Here is a 19748-nt window from a genome sequence, read left to right as displayed (position 1 = left end):
GCCAGCCACCTACTGACAGCTCCATCGGACACCTGCTGACAGCCCTGGTCCCCGCCGGCTGTCCTACGACAGTACCTGACCTGCTGCTCATATCATATGTTGGGTGGCAATGTTGGAGTGTAGCAGTTTTTTCAACAAGGGGGCCACCACTTTACCTAGATATGGCACTGGTCGGGCTCCCAGCAGGAGTGGGGACATCAGGCGCCCAGCAGAAGTGCTCCCAGCATGAGTGGGGATGCCGGGCTCCTGTCTCTGGCAGGAGCAGGACGTCATGGTCCCGGCAAGAAAGGGGACGTCGGGGTCCTGGCAGAATCAGGAAAGTGTGTCCTCGCATTACGGAAAGATTCGAAACACTGCAATGCAAAAGTGTCTAAACCCAATGAGGGTTGAGTTCATCTGTCTTCCACTTGTTACTCTGTCCGAATGCGGGGCAGAGTTGCAAGAGCTCTTTCCCCGAATGTTGTTCTTGCTACTTCAAAACGTGTTAAGCTGTGGACGTTCAGCGTCGCACATTTTATCTGTTTCCTGCCGGCAAAATTGCCATTTCTGGTGTACTAAAAATTAATTTGTGTTTTAATTTCATCTGCAACAACGATTTATTGAAACCCCAATTTAATGCAACCCCACCTTTTTTGCCATGAGGTTTTATGGACCCCAATTATCATGTTATAACAGGGTTTCACTGTATATGGGTCAGCACGACATCAAGAGGTGAAGATCTTTACTGTGCTGCAATGTTCTATGATCTATGTAATATCGATCTCCAATGAATTCCAATAATTCTGATCGATGCAATTGGACTCAACCTTTCTCAGACTCCTGTAATGGCTACTTTGGAGACAGTAAATCTAACACAGGATGCATCACAAGCAAAGCAATGAATTCCATGGTAGATTGTAACCTTGGGTAAAGCTGGTAAACCAGTGCTCTGTATTGGTACGATACAGGGAGGACTGCAGAGGATTTATTTGTAGGATGGTTGCTACCCACTTGAAAATAATACTTCTTTGTGGCCCTTGGTTAGAAGTGGACTCTGCCATCTCTGAGGGCAGTTTGGCAAATCCCTTCACTCAATGGGGTGGACAGCAATCTTAAAATGTGTACTGCTGATACAATTGGCTGCATTCCTCTGAAAGGGCTGAACTACTAGGACTGGCTTCGCAGCCAATTCTGAACACATTTTGTATATTGGAAAGTTGTAGTGTCAAGGTGTAGTGAACTGGGAATCCACTACTGGTGCAATGTTCTAAGGACAGGCTCCTCCCTTGACTCGGCCCCCCTCCCGCATATCCTAATAGAAACCCTAGACCCCCACCAAAACCCCAGTTCAGTCCACAGACCATGTGTGCCATTCTTATTGAATAAAAGCATGTTGTACACTCTCTGGTCTTGAGTCCTTTCTGTCACACTACACAAGAATTGGGTGTTTGACAAACCTAACCAATACTGGCAACCTTCTCCATTCAGCAATAAATTCCTGGGTCTGGCAGTCGACAACTCTGAAAATATACAACACACAACAACAAAGCATGTAACTTTGGCTGAGAAGGCATGAGAATAATTTAAAGATATTAACATAAACTGTGTTCTTCTGATGTGCTCCTGTATTTCTTTTGATGTGATGAGACTTTGGTTGTTACAGATATTCTATGGGTACGTGGAGCAGAGTGAGAGCTGGCTAAGCAGCAAGGAGGCGGTCCTGGCCAATGAAGACTATGGGGTAGGTTTTCCAACTTGTGTGATTGAATGGGTGATGGGTGTCAGAACTGAAAATCAAAGCAAAATTGCAGATGCTGAAGACCCAACATTAAAACCGTAAATGCCAGAACCACTCAACGGGTCAAGCAGCATCTGTGGAAAGGGGAACAGTTCATTGTTCAGGTCTGAGATCTGTTGTCAGGAATAGGAAAGAGAAAACTCTCTGATCCTAATGTGATCTTAAATTTTTTCCATACCTACCTCCTGTAACTCTTCACTTCCTTGCTTGTCTGTCTGTTTATCTATACATCAAAGACTTCGCTTCCAGCGTTGTTTGAGGAAGAGTTGTAGAGCTTATAACGCTGAGGGAAAAGATTTCACTGGATCTCTGTCTCAATACTCATTATATATTCTCTGCCAAGAGGAAGCAGTCTTCCCCACAATCATCTTGAATATTACATGATTCAGTCATGTCCCTCTCATTGTACACCAGCATATGCAAGTTCAAGTTCATCTGATTGTACATATACAACCCAATGAAACAGAGCCTCTCCACAACATGGTGTATATACACCCACAAACACACACACACACACACACATATATTACACACACACACACACACACACACGACATGAATATATAAATACTTGTTACAGGATACCATTCATGAAACACAGCCTGTAGGAAGAAAGTATTTCTTTAACAGTCCTGAATTGTATGCCCCTGAACCTCCTTCCTGATGGTAGCAGGTCAAAGGTACAGTGTGCTAGATAGAAAGGGTCTTCTGTAATTTTTTGAGTCTTATTTAAGCAACGGTCCCAATAGATATTGTCAATGGAGGAAAGGGTGACCCCAATGATCTTCTCGGTCATTTTGATGATCCTCTGTATTGACTTCCCATCTGCTGCATTGCAGCTGCCATACTCCACAATGATGCAGCCAGACAGGACATCTACAGAAGGTGGTCAAGACGGGAGACAGTAGCCTTACCCTCCTCAACCTCCTTAGGAAGAGTAGGTACTTCTTGATTAATGGTGAGGTGTTGTTGGTCCAGGATAGGTTGCCTTTTATATGCACATCAAGGAACTTTGTGCTTTCCACTCTCTTCACGTTGGAACCATTGATGTATAGGCAGAGTGATGCAGCCTTGCCTTCCAGCTTTTCCACACATAGCAACTGTCCCATTCCAGATATTAATCTAGTAACCCTTCTCTGAACAGTTTCCAAAGCATTTATATCCCTCTTTATATAAGATGACCAGCATGGAACACAGTTCACTACTGATTTTGCATAACTGAATCATAAACTTTCCAGTTTTGTCTACAAATCCCCTCCTAATCTCTCTCAGCCCCTCTATTATTCTTCTAACAATCTTGTGCAAGGATATCCTGCTCCCCCTGATTCTCAGAGTTCTGAAATTACTCACCATTTAAATTATATTTTGTTGTATATCCTTCTGTGGAAATGGAAATTACACATTTTCCATATTCTGCTTCCTTTGCCAGATCTTTGCCTATTCCCTTCTGATGTCCTCTTCGCAACTTCTTCCACCTCTTTGTGGCACCAGGAAATTAAACAACCTTCGCTCGAGTTAGTTAGATATAATTTGTAAGAAGCTGAGGCTCCAGCACTGATCCCATCCACACATTTAGAAACTGTGTTTTAATTTCTGAGTCCAAATGATTCATGTAAATTGTGACTAGCAGTGATTCCAAGCATGTTTTTGATGAGTGCCATTAGCCTTTACTCTCATTCTCTGTTTCCTGTCTTGAGGCCAGACATCAATTCTTTCTGCAACTCATGGTGTAGGAGGAGATTATGTATTGGTGTGGATAGAAGATTGGCTTGTTACAGGAGAGCAGCCATCAACCTGACTTTTTCTGGTTGGCAGATGTAACTTGTAGTGTGTCATAGGAATTGCTTCTGGACGACAACTTTTCAGAAAGGCTCAACCCCAATTTAGAAATAAAGGAATCAATTATATATTTCTGCAGAAAGGCAATTGGTCAATTATGACTCCAGATGCAAGCAGTCTTTAGAGAGAGGAATTGAAATTGAGCCACAATACTGAGTTTGCTGAGTTTGTTCAATGTCTTCCTTGCTGTGCCGTTTCAGGATTCCCTGGCCAGGGTCGAGAATTTGCAGCAAAAGCACGAACAGTTTGAGAAAGCTCTGGAGGCTCAGCTAGAAAAGATAAACGTGATGGAGAGGTTTGCCCTGCAGCTGAAGCAGAACAAGCACTCAGATTGCGCTCAGGTTATCACCAAATGCCAAGCAATCCTACAGAGGTATGATGTCACCATGAGATGCACAGCACTTAGCTATATAATCAGATGGCTTAAGAATGACCGTCTGTAGACTGAACGTATCACTCTATGGAGCAACAAGTCCTCAGGGCCATAATATGTGTGCTGAGTTCATTGATCTTTAGTTCGGTTCCCACCATGGACTCACTGCAGGGGAAGATATCGGCCAGAGTCCTTATCATTATTGCAATTACATAATAACAAGGGATAAGCACTGAAATATTATAGGATCTAATGTGCTCTGGATTTCTTTCCTTACCATGTTGTCACTGGTAGGAAAGAACACCTTCTCTCTGAGGACTAAATGAATCTAAGATAGGAATGTGCTGGCAATGTGTCTGGCAGTCTCTACTGCCTCTCCTCTTTCGATTCTCACAAGCTTTGGATTAATGTTTCTGTGTCTGGTTGTTGACGATTTTGAAGAATTCACTGACTATAATTTATCTTGATTTTTTTTGTCTCTCAGAAAACAAAAGTTAATGGAAAACTGTGAGCACCGTGGGAAACTTCTAAACCAGTCCAAGCAGCTGCAGGTTTTCCTAAGAAGCTCCTATGAGGTAAAAAGCATCTTTACAAAACCAAACTATGAATTAAGACATGACATTGCTGTTAATCCACATAAATAAATAGAAATACTACATTGGAAACAAGGCAATTTTCACAAAATGAATCCAACTGAGCACTGTTAATGAATCTCATAAAGTGGGGGGGGGGGGGGGGAGTGGGGGCAGCACGATTTGCGCAACCCTGATACAGCACCAGCAACCCGTGTTCATATCCTGCCTGGTTTGTAAGGAGTTTTCACGTTCTCCCCATGTCTGCGTGGGTTTCCTCCTACCCTTCAAAACATACTGGGTGTAATTGGACAATACAGCTTGTTGGCTGAAAGGGCCTGTATGTCTAATTTTTAAAAAAATTATGTCAGTATAGCTTAGGCCTAGATTCTTTTTGTTGTATTGGTATAATTCGTTTAGATTTAAGTATTGAAGCCATGATTAAATATTTTGCAGATGAGACAAAATATTAATCATGAAGAAATCTACAGAGTACAGGAATATATCCCTGAACTAATGAGCTGGAGATAAAAAATGGCAAATAGAATTCATTCCAGAGAATTAGGAGGTAATTAATTTTAGGAAGGCAAATAAGTTGAGATAAACATGGGATGATACAAAGCATTCCAGGAACAGAGGGGCCTTGGAGAAGTTATCAAGGAAGTAAACAAAGAATCAGGATTTATTGCCATGAACAAGAGATGAAATTCGGTGTTTTGTGGCAGCATCGCAGTACAAACATATGTTATAACCATCTTACGATATTACTATAAAAATATAAAATAATAATATCAATAATAGTGTGTGAAAAGTAAGGCTTTGGTTCATTGATTATTTAGGAATCTGATGGCAGTGGGAAAGAAGCTGTCCTTGTGCCGCTGAGTGCTCGTCTTTAGGCTTCTTCACCTTTTCCCAGAGTGAAGAGGGCATGGCCTGGGTGGTGGGGGTCCTTGAGGATAGAGGCTGCTTTTTTAAGACACCGCCTCATGAACATGTCCTTGATGGAGTGAAGTCTGGTTCCTGTGATGTCGCAGGCCGAGTTAACAACCCTCTGGAGTTTATTCTTGTCCTGAGAGTTGGCACCTCCATACCAGGCAGTGATGCAACCAGCCAGAATGCTCTCCATGGTTCACCTGTAGAAGTTTACGAGAATCTTCAGTGACAAACCAAAACCCCTCAGACACCTCACAAAGTATAGCCACTGGCGAGCCTTCTTTGTGATTGCATCAATGTGGAGATGTTGACACCTAGCAATTTGTAGTTCTTGACCCTCTCCACTACTGAGCCCTCAATGAGAACTGGGTCGTTTTCCCCTAACTTCCTCCTGAAGTCCACAATCATCTCCTTGGTTTTGCTGATGTTGAATACAAGGTTGTTGCTGATCTATCTCCCTCCTGTCCGCTTCCCCATTGCTGTATGTGATTCTGCTGTGGTGTCATCGGCAAACCTGTAGATAGCATTGGAATTGTGTCTGGCCCCACAGTCATGGGTGTATAATGAGTAGAGCAGTGGGCTAAGCACACATCCTTGGGGTGCACCTGGCTGATGATCAATGAGAAGGAGACATTGTTTCCAATTCATGCTGACTGTGGTCTTTCTATGAGAAAGTCAAGAATCCAGTTGCAGTCTGAGGTACAGAAGCCTTGAGTTTGTAGCTTCTTGACCAGCACTGAAAGAATAATGGTATTGAAGGACGAGCTGTAGTCTATGAAGAGCAATCGTAAATATATGTTGCTGTTTTTGAGGTGATCCAGAGCTGAGTGGAGAGCCAGTGATATTGCATCTGCTGTGGAACGATTGTGTCGAAAGGTGAATTGCAGTTGGTCCAGACCTTTGCTTAGGTATGTGTTAATTTTGGCCATGACCAACCTCTCAAGGCATTTCATCACAGTAGATGTGAGGGCTGCTGGGCGATAGATGTTGAAGCAGCTCAGTCTGCTCTTCTTAGGCACCGGGATAATTGATGCCCTTCTGATGGCAGCAATGAGAGATTGAAAATGTCCGTGAAGCATCGCTTCTATGAACTGAGCACCTTCTATGCCCACTTTGAGAAGAAGAACCAAGCAATTAGAATCCCTGCAAAGGCTGAGGACCCTGTGATATCCGTCTCTGAGGGCAACGGCAGAACAACATTCAAGAGGGTTAACCCTTGCAATGTGTCAGGCCCTGACGGCGTACCTGGCAGGGTACTGAAAAGCTGTGCCAACCAATTAGCTGGAGTGTTCACAGACATTTTTAACCTCTCACTGTGGCAGTCAGAGGTACCCACCAGCTTCAAAAGGGCATCAATCATCCCAGTAACCCTAACCTGTAGCCTGTCATGCGCCTGAACTCCCTGCCATAACTGGCATGTCTCTGTCTCTGTTTCTAGTTTCCTCCAAAATTGTCACTTTACTCCAGAAATGGCCCTCCACAAGTCATACCTGGACTTCTTGTATTGAAGATATCTTGCTTAAACAGCATGGATTTTAGAAGCAAGAATTCATAGAATCATCTAATTTTACAGCGCAGAAATGTGCCTTCTCCCTCCACCTCATCCATGCCGACTGTACTGATTACTGATGGTAATCCTGTTTACATTTTTCCTCTATTTCTCTTTTTTTTTAAACTTTATTTAAAGATTTTATCACAGGAATAAAAAGAAAAATTACATTTAAAGAAAAGATATAAAATAAAATAATATAATTACAATACAACATTAATAACCTAACTTAATTCAACCTACCCCCCCCACATATACAAGAACTAAAAAATCTATATATAAAAAAAACCCACCCTTCCCCTCCCCCAAAATAAAGAGAGAAAAATTAGTAAAATTAACAATATTATGCATTAAAAAAAAACACATACAAAGAAAAAAAATGACAAATAAAAATAATTTAAAAAAAAGATTTATCAGATCTAAAATATCACATCTAGGAACATACTTAAATCAAACTTAATTGCATATACTTAACAAATGGAGTCCACTTCAACTTATAAAAAGACATCTTATCTTGAATTGAAAAAGATATCCTTTCCATAATTAAACAAGACTTCATCTCTAAATACCACCTATCCAAAGTTAATATATTTCTATCTTTCCAAGTAGACGCTATACATTTCTTGGCCACTGCTAAAGCTAAATAGATAAAAGAAATCTGATAATCATTTAATCCTAAATCAATTAATGATTAAAATTCCCTAATAAAAATATATCAGGATCTAATACAACACAAATATTATATAATCTATTAAATATAGATTGAATACCTTTCCAAAACTGTTGCAATCGGTCACAGGACCAGACAGTATGTAAAAAAAGTACTAGCTGTCTGGTCACAACGAAAACAACAGTCTGACTTACTAAGACCAAATTTTTTTAATTTTTCTGGTGTTAAATATAATTGATGTATAAAATTATAATTAATCATCGCTAATCTAGCATTAATCAATTTCCGAATACTGTTTTGACAAATTTCCATCCAAGCTTCTTCAGCTATTGTAGAATCTAAATCTTTTCCCCATTTCAACTTATCTTTATCCCAATCTTTCTTACTTTCATTTTCTTGTAAAATATAATACAAATCAGATATATACCCCTTTTCTGGTATTGAAAGTACATATTTCTCAAAACTAGTTTCAGGCAATAAAATCATTTGCCGACCACATATCTGTTTTACAAATGATCTTAACTGATAATACACAAATACAGAATTTCCACTAATACCAAATTTCTTTTGTAATTCCTCAAAAGAACAAAAATGTCCTTCAAAAAAACAATCAGATAATTTTTTTATTCCTTTCCTTTCCCATTGTTTCAAAGTGATATTGGAGACCATAAAAGGAACAAGTTGATTATTATATAATAGCAGTCGCCCAGACCATTTATTTTTAAGCCCCATTTTATCAAGTTTACTCGTCCATAGATTCAATAAATGTTTCAATATTGGTACATCATAAATTCGTAACAAATTTTTATTCCATCGAAACAAAAATTCATGTGGAGATTTTTCTAAAATAACTGCCAGTTCTATCTTTGCCCAACTGGGCGGATCCTCCATATTCATTAATGCACTAAGAAATTTAAATTGAGCTGCCTCATAATAATATTGAAAATTAGGTAATCTCAAACCTCCAAATTGAAAGTCCCACATCAACTTTTTCATTGCTACCCTCGTAAATTTTCCCTTCCATAAAAATTCTCTAACTGCTTTATATAAATCCTTAAAAAAACTTTTTCTTTTAAAAATAAGGAATTGATTGAAATAAATATTGCATGCGAGGAAAAATATTCATTTTTATAGTATTAATCCTCCCCAATAAACCTAAAGGTAAGTCCTTCCACCTAATCAAATCTAGTTAAATCTTTTTTATTAAAGGAAGGTAATTAATTGAATATAGATCTTGATATTCCGTATTGACATTAATTCCCAAATATTTAATTTGATTTGTCCACTTCAATTTCGTAATATTTTTTATGAATCGAATAATCATCTTTACAAATTGACAAAATTTCACTTTTAGCTCAATTTACCTTATAACCAGATAATTGACCATAATTTTCTAAAGATTTTTGAATTGCTGGTAAAGAAATATCAGGGTTTACCAGGTATAATAAAACATCATCTGCAAATAAATTAATCTTATATTCCTCATTCAAAATTCTCATACCCTTAACATTTCCATTTTGACGTATTAACTGTGCCAAAGGTTCAATAACTATAGCAAATAAAGCAGATGACAATGGACATCCTTGTCTAGTAGACCTTGTTAAATCAAAAGATTCTGAAATCTGTCCATTAGTCACAACTCTAGCCTTCGGACTATTATATAAAGCCTTTATCAATCCAATAAACGAAGAACCAAAACAAAATTTCTCAAGTACTTTAAATAAAAACTTCCATTCCACTCTATCAAAAGCCTTTTCTGCATCTAATGAGACCACTATTGGATAATTCATTTGAGATTTAAATTTATTTATCAAAGTAATTAGTCGCAAAATATTATCAGACTCATATCTGTTTTTTATAAATCCCATTTGATCTTTATGTATTATTTTAGGTAAACATTGAGCCAATCTATTAGCCATAACTTTAGCTACAATTTTATAATCTACATTTAACAACGATATTGGTCGATAAGAAGAAACCTGTAAAGGATCTTTATCTTTTTTTGGTATAACCGTAATTATTGCATTAGAACAAGATTCAGGTAATTGAAAAGTTTTATAAATTTGCTGTATTACATTCTTATAAATAGAAGATATATCAACATAAAAAGTTTTATAAAATTCTATAGAGAACCCGTCTTCACCAAGGTGCCTTTCCATTTGGCATATCTCTTATAGCCTTTTCAATTTCATTCTCTGTAAAAGATTTATCCAACTCTTGTCTATCTTCTTGATTGAACTGTGGCAAATTAATATTTTTCAAAAAAGAATCTATTGCATCTTCACTTACATCCTTACACTCAGATGTATATAATTTTTAATAAAAATTACAAAATTCCTCATTAATTTATTTTTGTCTAAAAGTAATACCCGATTTTTTTCTAATTGCTGGTATAATCCTAGATAATTATTCTTTTTTTAACTGCCATGATAAAACTTTATGAGCTTTCTCACCCCATTCATAAAACTTATGTTTATTTCGATTCATTAAGCATTCAAATCGATATGTTTGTAATTCATTATACTTTAATTTTAAATTAGTTAGCTGGTTCTTTTGCATTTCAGTAGCATTTTTTTGAAATTCTTTTTCACTAACAGTTATCTTTTTCTCTAAATCTTCAATCTCTCTAATTCTCTCTTTCTTTACTTTAGATGCATAGCTAATAATTTGACCTCGTAAAAAAGCTTTCATTGCGTCCCATAAAACAAAATGACTAGAAACAGAGTTAACATTATTACTAATAAAATCCTCAATTTGTTTTTTTAAATAACTAATAAATTCTGGTTTTTGTAATAACATAATGTTAAATCTCCATCTTGGGGTTCTCTGAACATCTTGTGAACTCTGATATTCTATAATAATGAATGATCTGGGACCAACCTTGCCTTATAATCCACAGATATAACCTTATCCTGCAAATGTGTTGAAATTAAGAAATAATCAGTTCTTGAAAAGGAATTATGATGTGAAGAATAAAAAGAAAAATCTTTCTCTGTAGGATTAAGTCTTCGCCAAATATCAACTAAATTCAAATCTTTCATCATATTAGTCACTTGTACTGCCATCTTAGATTTCTTAATTACTCTTGGATACTTGTCCAATAAAGGCTCCAATACCACATTTAAATCTCCCCCAATCATCACATTGGAATTTGTTTGTCCAAGTAATAAAGACACATCTACAATAAAAGCTGTATCTTCAACATTTGGAACATAAACATAAACACAAGCCTCATTAAGAATTGTACAATTCAGTTTTAATAATCTTCCTCCATTTTTCTCTTCATTCTGTAACTGAAATGGTAAATTCTTATGCACCAGAATTGCCACTCCTTTCACCTTTGAATTAAATGAAGAATAGAAAACTTGTCCAACCCATTCACATTTAAGTTTCAAATGTTCCTTATCTGTTAAATGAATTTCCTGCAAAAAAAGCCACATCAACTTTAAATTTTTTTTAAGTAAGCAAGTACTTTCTTATGCTTAATAGGATTATTTAAACCCTGAACATTAAGAGAGGCAAACTTAAGTTTAGACATTACTTACAATAACACAGAGAAAAAGAGAAGAAGAAAAAAAGAAAAGAGCAAAAAAAGAAAAACACCCCCTTCCCTTATCCCCTCCCAAAACTACAAAAAAGAAAAAAAATTTAAAGATAATAATAAAAAAAACTTCACTCCTTAATCCAAAAATTGATTAAAAAAAAGAACAGGTAGGAGGTTGCAACCACCTCCTCCTGTCTCAACCACTCAATGCGGTAACTCCCACAAAATATTGGGTGTGAGATAACTCACACGTAGCTGATGACTTCTGGTAAATGATGCCCACCCAGCTCCCTCTCCCAACTCCCATTTCACATTAAACTATTATCATTATCTAATATCTTCTCAGAAAAAAAAAATTTTTTAAATCAACTTTGTCACTCCAACCACCATTGCTTCCATTTCTTCTTGGAATTCGGTTCCCATCTTGGTGGACTACGTCTTTCCTGAAATTCTGTAATTGGCAATAATTGAGTAAAGTCCATGGCTTCCTTAGTATTATCAAAAAATTTTGGTTGATAGCCATCTTGAAAAATCTTCAATACTGCAGGGTATCTAAATGTTGCTTTATATCCTTTTTTTCCACAACACTTCTTTCACAGGATTAAATTCACGTTGTTGAGACATAACTTCTTGACTCAAATCCGGATAAAAAAAAACACGATTGTTCTGAACCATCAAGGGAGATCTTCTTTGTTGTGCATTTCTTATAGCCACATGCAAAATTGTCTCTCTATCATAATAATTTAAACAACGAACCAAAACAGGTCTTGGATTTTGTCCTGGAAAAGGCTTTCTTCTCAAAGCTCTATGGGCACGTTCCAATATTAAGCCTTCCGGAAACTTATCTTGTTCTAACACTTGTGGAATCCATTCAGTGAAGAATTTTCTTGGATCTGATCCTTCCATATCTTCTGGCAAACCAGCAATTTTTATATTATTCCGTCTAGATTGATTCTCCAAATAATCAACCTTTTTCGCCAAATTTTTATTCTGAATTTGTAAAATTTCAATTGTTTTATTTACATCTTGTATTTGGTCTCGTACCTCGACTATGCCTTGATCACAACCATCAAGTCTTTCACTCGTTTCAAGCTTAAAAGCTCCATAATCAACCATCTGTTGAGTATTAATGTCCACCAAGATATTAAGCTTTGTATTAACCTGAACTAAAGCCTTACCAATTTCTTTTATTGTAGAGGATAACTTAGATTCAAGATTCTTAATAAGCATATCTACTGGAATAGATTCAGGCACAGTAGGATCCTGCTGTTTCTGTATAGCCAAAGGGTTTTCTATTTCCTTTGGTTTAACTGCTTTTCTTATAGTATGACTGCGTGTGGAAACCCCTGCCACAACCTCCTCAGCAGTATCTGGAGGCTGATGGCCAGGGTTATCCTTAACCCATATTATATCAAATGCCTTCATTACATCAATGTCTGTTGAAGTCTTCATTACTGGAGATGCATTTCGCAGCGCCACCGCTACATCAATCAGTAAGCGTCTTTTCAGAGTCGGGTCTTCAGCTGGCAGCGTCCCAGCTGTTCTAGCTGTCAAAGATTCACTGTCAGCGCTCACAGCGGGTGTTGATTCACGTGGACGCACCTGGCCAGCCCTTTGTTCCAAGGGCTGCCGGGTGCCATCTTTAAAGAGCCCTGCCGGTAAAGAGCGGAGCTCTGTTGCCGAATCTTGTACCTCTCTTCCTGGATCCATTCCACACTGAGTCCTGGCTTCTTGTAAACAGGTAGGCTCAGATAACCTCGGGAAATGCAGTTTCTTAACGATCTGTTGCCGTTTTTTTTTACTTCTTTTCAGCAGTTGTACCATTAGAAACTAATTCAATACCTCTAACTATTTCTAAACTTTTAAAAAGTTTTAACAGGCACTTATAGACAAAACAATAACAAAGAGTCAGGAGAGGACTGGAAGGCATGTCTATTCCTTACGCCATCTTGCCACGCCCCCCTCTATTTCTCTTTTTTATGAAAATTTTATTTATTAATCATAATAAATCATGCAATAAAAATACAAACAAATATTTCCTCTATTTCTCGATGTAATTTCTATTTAGCTATCTGTACAAATGCCTATAAATGTAATTGTTTCTTACTCTGTCATCTTCTCAGGCAACTACTTCACCCTGCTATGTTCAAATGTTTCCATCTCATCTTAAATTTGTGCCCTTTAGTTTTAGACCATCCTACCCTGGAGGGAAAAAAACTCCAATGATTTATCCTGGAAATGTCCCTCAGAAGTTTATAAACCTCTCTAAGAACTCCCAGCTGCCTCTGACATTCTAGTGAGAATAAACCCAGCCTATCCACTCTTCCCTTATGACTGTAGCCCTCCATTCCAGGTGACATCTTGGTAAATTTCTGCTGCTCTCTCTCCATAGCTACCACATTTTTCCTATAGTGTGGTGACCAGAACTAAGCACAATCATCCACCCAATGGTTTTTACGACTACCACATGATGTCCCGATTCTTTTACTCTAAACCTTATCTTGTGAGCCAAGCATACTAAATGCCTTCTTCACTACCCTATCCACTTCCATCACCACTTCAGGGAGCTATGAACCTGCGCTCCAAGGGCCCTCTGTATGTTGACACTCCTAAGAACCCTGTCATTTACTTCATTTGGCCTTCCAGAATTGAACTTCTCAAAGTGCATTCCCTCACGCTTGTGGGGATTAAGTACAAACTCTGTTCATTTACGTCACAATGCATTATAGACAATGTCTTCACCGTCTACAACTCCAGCCTCTATTCCACATGAAGTCTGCAAACTTACTCATCAATCCACTTGCGTTCACGATGGACCTGTAGAAATCACTAGTCAGGGCGGTGCTGAAGTCCTGGGTACAATTTTGATCACTTGATGAAATTTGAGAAGGCCTAAAGAAGATTTACAAGGATGTCCTCAGGGCTGGAATATTGTTACCATGAGGATATCCTGGAAATGTCCCTCAGAAGTTGCCTTGCTGCAGATGTTTTCTTTGGAATATAGGAGGTCTGATGTTAAGTTTAATCAAATACAGAACCAAGAGACCTGGATAAAGTTAAGAGGAAGAATCTATTTCACTTGGGATGTGGGTTAACATCTGGACGCAGTATAGATTTAAGTTCATTGATATGAGGATTCAAGGAAAGTCAAAGAAATATTGTTTTCACTCAACAAAATACTACTTTGGAATCACTGCCTAAAAAGATCGAGCGGATTGATCTGCTGGGTGTTGGCTGGAGATGATTGCCATCATGAAGAACGTATGGACACGACACAGCACATGACAAAAATATGAAGCAAGCTTTAAGTTGAAAGTGATAGAAATGGCCGAGCAACTGCACTGCAGCAAGAAAATTTGATGTGCATGAGAAGTTGGTAAGAGATTGGATGAAGAAAGAAGAGACTTTAAGAAACATGCCAAAAAGACAATGTTCTTTGAAAAAAGGAATCACTCTTCGGCCAGAGTTGGAAAAGCACATTGCAAAATGGGTACATGAATAGGGGCAAGATAGTCACCCAAAATAAAATAAAAACATTGCACTGCAGTGGGCCAAGTCGCACCCAGACCTCAGTGATGATTTTTGAGGCAACATCGGCTGATGCAATCGTTTCAAGAACTGGAAAAATCTGGTATTTCACCAAAAAAACAAAAATTGCACAGAAACGACCTAAAGATCTCAATCATAAAGTTGTAAATTTTCACCAGTTTATTTTTTGTAACCAGCAGAAACACCAATTTGCATTGGCAAATATCGGAAACATGGATGAAACCCCCATGAATTTTGACTTGATAGGAAATAGAACAGTGGAATGGATAGGTGTTAAAACTGTGCAAACCAGAAATCAGGAAAAGACCAGGTTAACTGTGATGTTATTGAGCATGGCCGACAGGACAAAGTTAAAACCCATGGTAATCTTCAAACGCAAAATTAAACCAAAAATGAAATTCCCTGCAGGTATCTTTGTGCATTTTCATGAAAAAGGATGGATGGATGAAAATGGTGTAAAACTGCAGTCAGGCGGTTTACACAAAGAAAGGAGTTTGCAGGTCTGAGATATGTTTCGTAGCCACTTAACTGAGAACACTAAAAGTAGATAGCACAACATAACACTTACAAGGCAGTTATCCCAGGTGGTTTGATGTCTATATTGCAACCTCTCAATGTCTACTTGAACAAGCCATTCAAAGGCCATGTGTGCGAGGAATGGAATACATGGATGTCGAATGCAGAAAAGTCATTTACAAAAGGCAGGGCAATGCGAGCTGCATCACTTAATGTGCTGTGTAACTTCATGCTCACGGCATGGAACAAAGTTATAGACTGGGTTAAAATCGTTTAAAAAGTACGGTATCTCTTGTGCAATTGATGGCACGGAAGATGATCTACTGTGGGACACTGACAATGAAGCTGAAACCACCTCATCAGATACAGACTGAAACCCATCTGATGACTGTTTAAACTTGCTGCCATCTTTGCTTCAGACGAAGACAGCGATTTTGAAGGGCTCTAAATGTTGTTTTCAATAAAAAATCTCAACAAAAATCAATTGCAGTCGGGGGTTTTTTTAGTTGGTTTTTCAAGGGTCGACATACAGCATAGATTGGATTTTGAGCTGAATTTAAGGTCTCAAAATTATATCCAGTGCATAAGTTGACCCCCATTTTTTGAGAGATTTTTTTGGGTTTCACGACTCATCTTATATGCTGAAATATATGGAAACTTTTGCTTGTGCCATAATTTTCTATGAACCAGGAGTAAACCAGATAATATTCATAATCTGGGCAGAAAGAAAAAAGATCAACCATCTTTTATGTCCTCTGGTCATCTGATCTTCTTTTCAACCACTATTATTGTTGTAACATAGGAAATGCAGCAAATAATTTGAAAAGAGCAGAATCCCATATATCACAGGGTGGGCCTTATGATCTAACTTGTTCATGATTTTAAATGAAGGAGCAAAAATTGGCCAGGAATGAGACACCCCCCCTGCTCTTCTCAGTGCAGTAGCATGGAAGCTGAATTCATTTGGAAAGGCAACCATCATACCTTCAGTACTGATCTCGAATGTCCATCGCGATTTTTGGTCACAAGTCTCTGGAATGGGACTTAAACTTATTAACTTTATGGTCAGGGGAGAGTAATATCAACAAAGTCAGAGCTGATAGAACTATGGGAATGACAAATATTGTTCACATTACAATTAACCTCAGATGTCATTGATAAACCAGCTGTGAAAGCAGAGTGGTGAAGGTGCTGGATTAGCAGTTAGAGGGCTGGACCAGAGACATGAATTTCTATCCTACTGTAACAGCTGGAGAACAGGAGGGCTGCAGGTGTATCATGGTTACGTTACTAGCCTTGCAGCTGGAGTTCCAGTCCATTGATCCTCATACATGAGTCAAATCCCACCATGATAGATATCATCGTGTCCTACTGTATGGAATAGACCAATGATTCTCAACCCTTTTCTTTCCATTTATATACCACCTTAAGTAATTCCTTACTAGCCACAGGGCAGCTATGTCATCCAAAGAGACAAGCAAGAGCCAGAATGTAGTCTGGGTAGAGGGTTTCAATGCTACCAAGAATGGCTTAGTGGACCACAGTACACGAGTTCGGAACATGAGGCTGAAATACTTGTCACCGTTTTCAGAGAGAAGTGTCAAGAGGACACTTAATTGGAGAAAATTCAAAGGAACAGGAATTATGTACATTTGGAAATATAGGAACTGATCAGATAATCACCGTTGCTTTTGTGAGGTTTACTCATTAATTTGATTGTTTTTTGAGGAGGTAACAAAGAAGATCAAGGAAGGTAGGGTGGTAGACATTGCTAATCAGCTGTATAGGCTTGTCTGGAAGTTTAAAGCAGAGAACAGAACAGCACAGGGACCAGTTCTTCGCCCACCATGGCTGCACCTATTACACCTGTTTACATTGAGGTCGATATCTCACCATTCCCTGCCTGTTCAATATATTAGATCAAAAGTACATGGCATCCAACGTGAGCTAATTGCCTCACTTTGGTGATGGGGTGGAGGGTGATAGTAGAAGAACGTTTTTGGGCTTTTGCTGTTTGTGATTATATATTAACAACTTGGATCTGAATTTAAGAGGTATGATTAGTAGTTTTTTAAAACTAAAGCTAAAACGAATGTGGTCTACAGTGACAGCAGGATATAGGTGAGATGAAAAGCTGGACAGAGCATTAGCAAATGGAATTTCATCACAACTCGTATGATACTGATGCAATTTCAGATGGGGCAGGACCTATGCAGTAAATGGTCGGGCACTGAGGAATGTTGATGAACAGAGAGACTAGGGCTTCAAGTTCATAGTTACCTGAAAGTGGAAACATGGGTTGATAGGGTGGGGAAGAAGTATACTTGCTCACAGCATCTAAGAGTTGGGACGTTATGTTGTAACTTTACAAAACACAAGTTTAACCAACTCTCAGAATGCTTTGTGGATTTCTAGTTACCACAGTATAGGAAGGATGTGATTGCACTAAAGAGTCCAGAGGAGATTCACCAGGATGTTGCCTGGATTTGAGCACTTTAATTATTGGATATATAAATCTTTAGTTAGGCAGCACGTGGAGTACTGTGTGCAGTTCTGATTTCCCCATTACAGGAAGGATGTGGAGGCTTTGGAAAGGCTACAGAAGAGATTTACCAGGATGCTGCTTGGATTAGAGGGTATGAGCTATGGGGTGAGGATGGACAAACTTGGCTTGTTTTCTCTGGAGTGTCAAGAGGCTGAGGGGAGACAATAAAAGTTTATAGAATTATCTGAGGGTAGAGATTCAGAATATTTTCCACAGGATAAAAATGTCATATACAAGAGGGTGTGAATTTAAAGTGTGGGAGAAAATTTAAAGATGAAATGTGGAGTAAGCTTTCTACACAGAGAGTGATAGGTATCTGGAATGCATCCAAGGAGTAGAAGTGGAAACAGATAGTAGCAGTTAACAGGCTTTTGGTCTGACACATGAAATGCACGGAATAGAGGGAGCAGAGTCTTATTTAATTTGGCATCATGTTCAGCACAGATATTGTGGGCCAAAGGGCCTTTTCCTGTGTTGCACTGATCTGTGTTTTCTCTCTTGTCACAAAGGGAATTTGGTTGGGTTCTTGGATGTCTGTCAGCCTCAGGGTATCGCTGTAGGAGTTTCTTGGGACAATGTCTGAAGCCCTCCATAGAGAATACAGTCGTAGAGAGATACAGCAACAGAAATAGGCCCATAGAATCCACGCAAACCGTCAACCACCCATTCACAATTCTTTATTGTCACTTCTACTGAGATTTGCTATACAGGCAGCTTGCAAAAAGGTCAACTTTCTCCAATGCCATTTTGGATGTACAAAAAGGTTTACTAAGAACCATAATGTGACAGCTAACAATATTACTTATGACAAGGCAGGCAAATCAAATTTTAAATTTAAATTAAAAATAATGTTTTGCTGATGGGAATGTTGTATGAGTGACATTTCAGTAATAGTCTCAAGTAAGAGCAGTTTGAATAGCCATTGCAAGTGTCCTGGCTCTGGCCCCTCTCTCTGTTAACCCTGCTCCCATTACCTCTATTTTCATTCTTCTCACATTCTCATCAATTCTCTCCCCCGGTCACATCTTCTCACAGCTACCTTTGTGCAGAAGGTGCAAAATCCTGAAGACCAGCACCTCTAGGTTCAGGACACTTTCTTTCCATCAGCTATCGGACTCTTCAGCCTCCCATTTTTTGTTACACTAATCAAGGGTTGTTCTGACACCAGAAAAAGACCGTTGCAAGTCTCTCTTTTTTACACTAAGATTACTGTGAATATTTATTAACAATCTAATGTACTTATTGTTCCTTATAATTCAATTAGTATACTATTACATTTTTTCTTTACTATTAGCTAATCAGCTGCTGCAAGCAAGAATTCCAGTACATATGTACATGGTACAATGTGTATGACAATAAACCCACCATCATCATCATCAGATTGTTTATTTGGGTACTGATGGGAAATTTATGCTGTCAATTAACCAACATGTCTTTGGGATGTAGGAGGGACTATAGAGAATGCATGGAATGCACACAGACAGCTGCCGAGGTCAGGGTAGAACCCAGGCCTCTGACACCATGAGATGGAGGTAGAACGGATGCCAGCCTCTGACCTACCGACTGAGGGAATGCGCTCAGAGCTCCCAGCACTGCTCGGCTCTGTCCAGCTTCTGAATGTCGAGGGGTGAAGAGGGAAGGGATGCGACAGAAATGTTCTATTCCCATGCAACAGGAGATGCCAGCCACCCCACAGAGACTGAAGAATCCACCTAGCCATGTGGAATGTCCATGAATCGGGCATTAGTAACGCGGGGAGACTCTACTTCGAAGTGCCATTATAGGAGTGGCAGCAGCTAAGTCGGGGAGAATACAATCCCAAAGGCAACAAGTTGACTTGGTAATGGGTAATTGGATAGATATTGGGCATGTGTCAGGAGT

At 38.7% G+C, this 19748-nt stretch overlaps 1 protein-coding gene across 1 annotated transcript in view; it reads left to right on the top strand.

Annotated features, from left to right (window-relative positions):
* sptbn5 (spectrin, beta, non-erythrocytic 5) overlaps positions 1-19748 on the top strand; it is a 251285-nt gene that overhangs the window by 184909 nt on the left and 46628 nt on the right. The window contains exons 48-50 of the mRNA XM_069915498.1: positions 1643-1720; positions 3817-3989; positions 4474-4564. Of these exons, the coding sequence (XP_069771599.1) occupies positions 1643-1720; positions 3817-3989; positions 4474-4564 (342 nt within the window). The remainder of the gene's footprint in view (positions 1-1642; positions 1721-3816; positions 3990-4473; positions 4565-19748) is intronic.

Source organism: Narcine bancroftii, chromosome 2, assembly GCF_036971445.1.
Source record: "Narcine bancroftii isolate sNarBan1 chromosome 2, sNarBan1.hap1, whole genome shotgun sequence".
NCBI lineage: Eukaryota > Metazoa > Chordata > Chondrichthyes > Torpediniformes > Narcinidae > Narcine > Narcine bancroftii.
The sequence above is the reverse complement of the archived record's forward strand: the minus strand, read 5'-3'. Positions and strand labels throughout refer to the sequence as shown.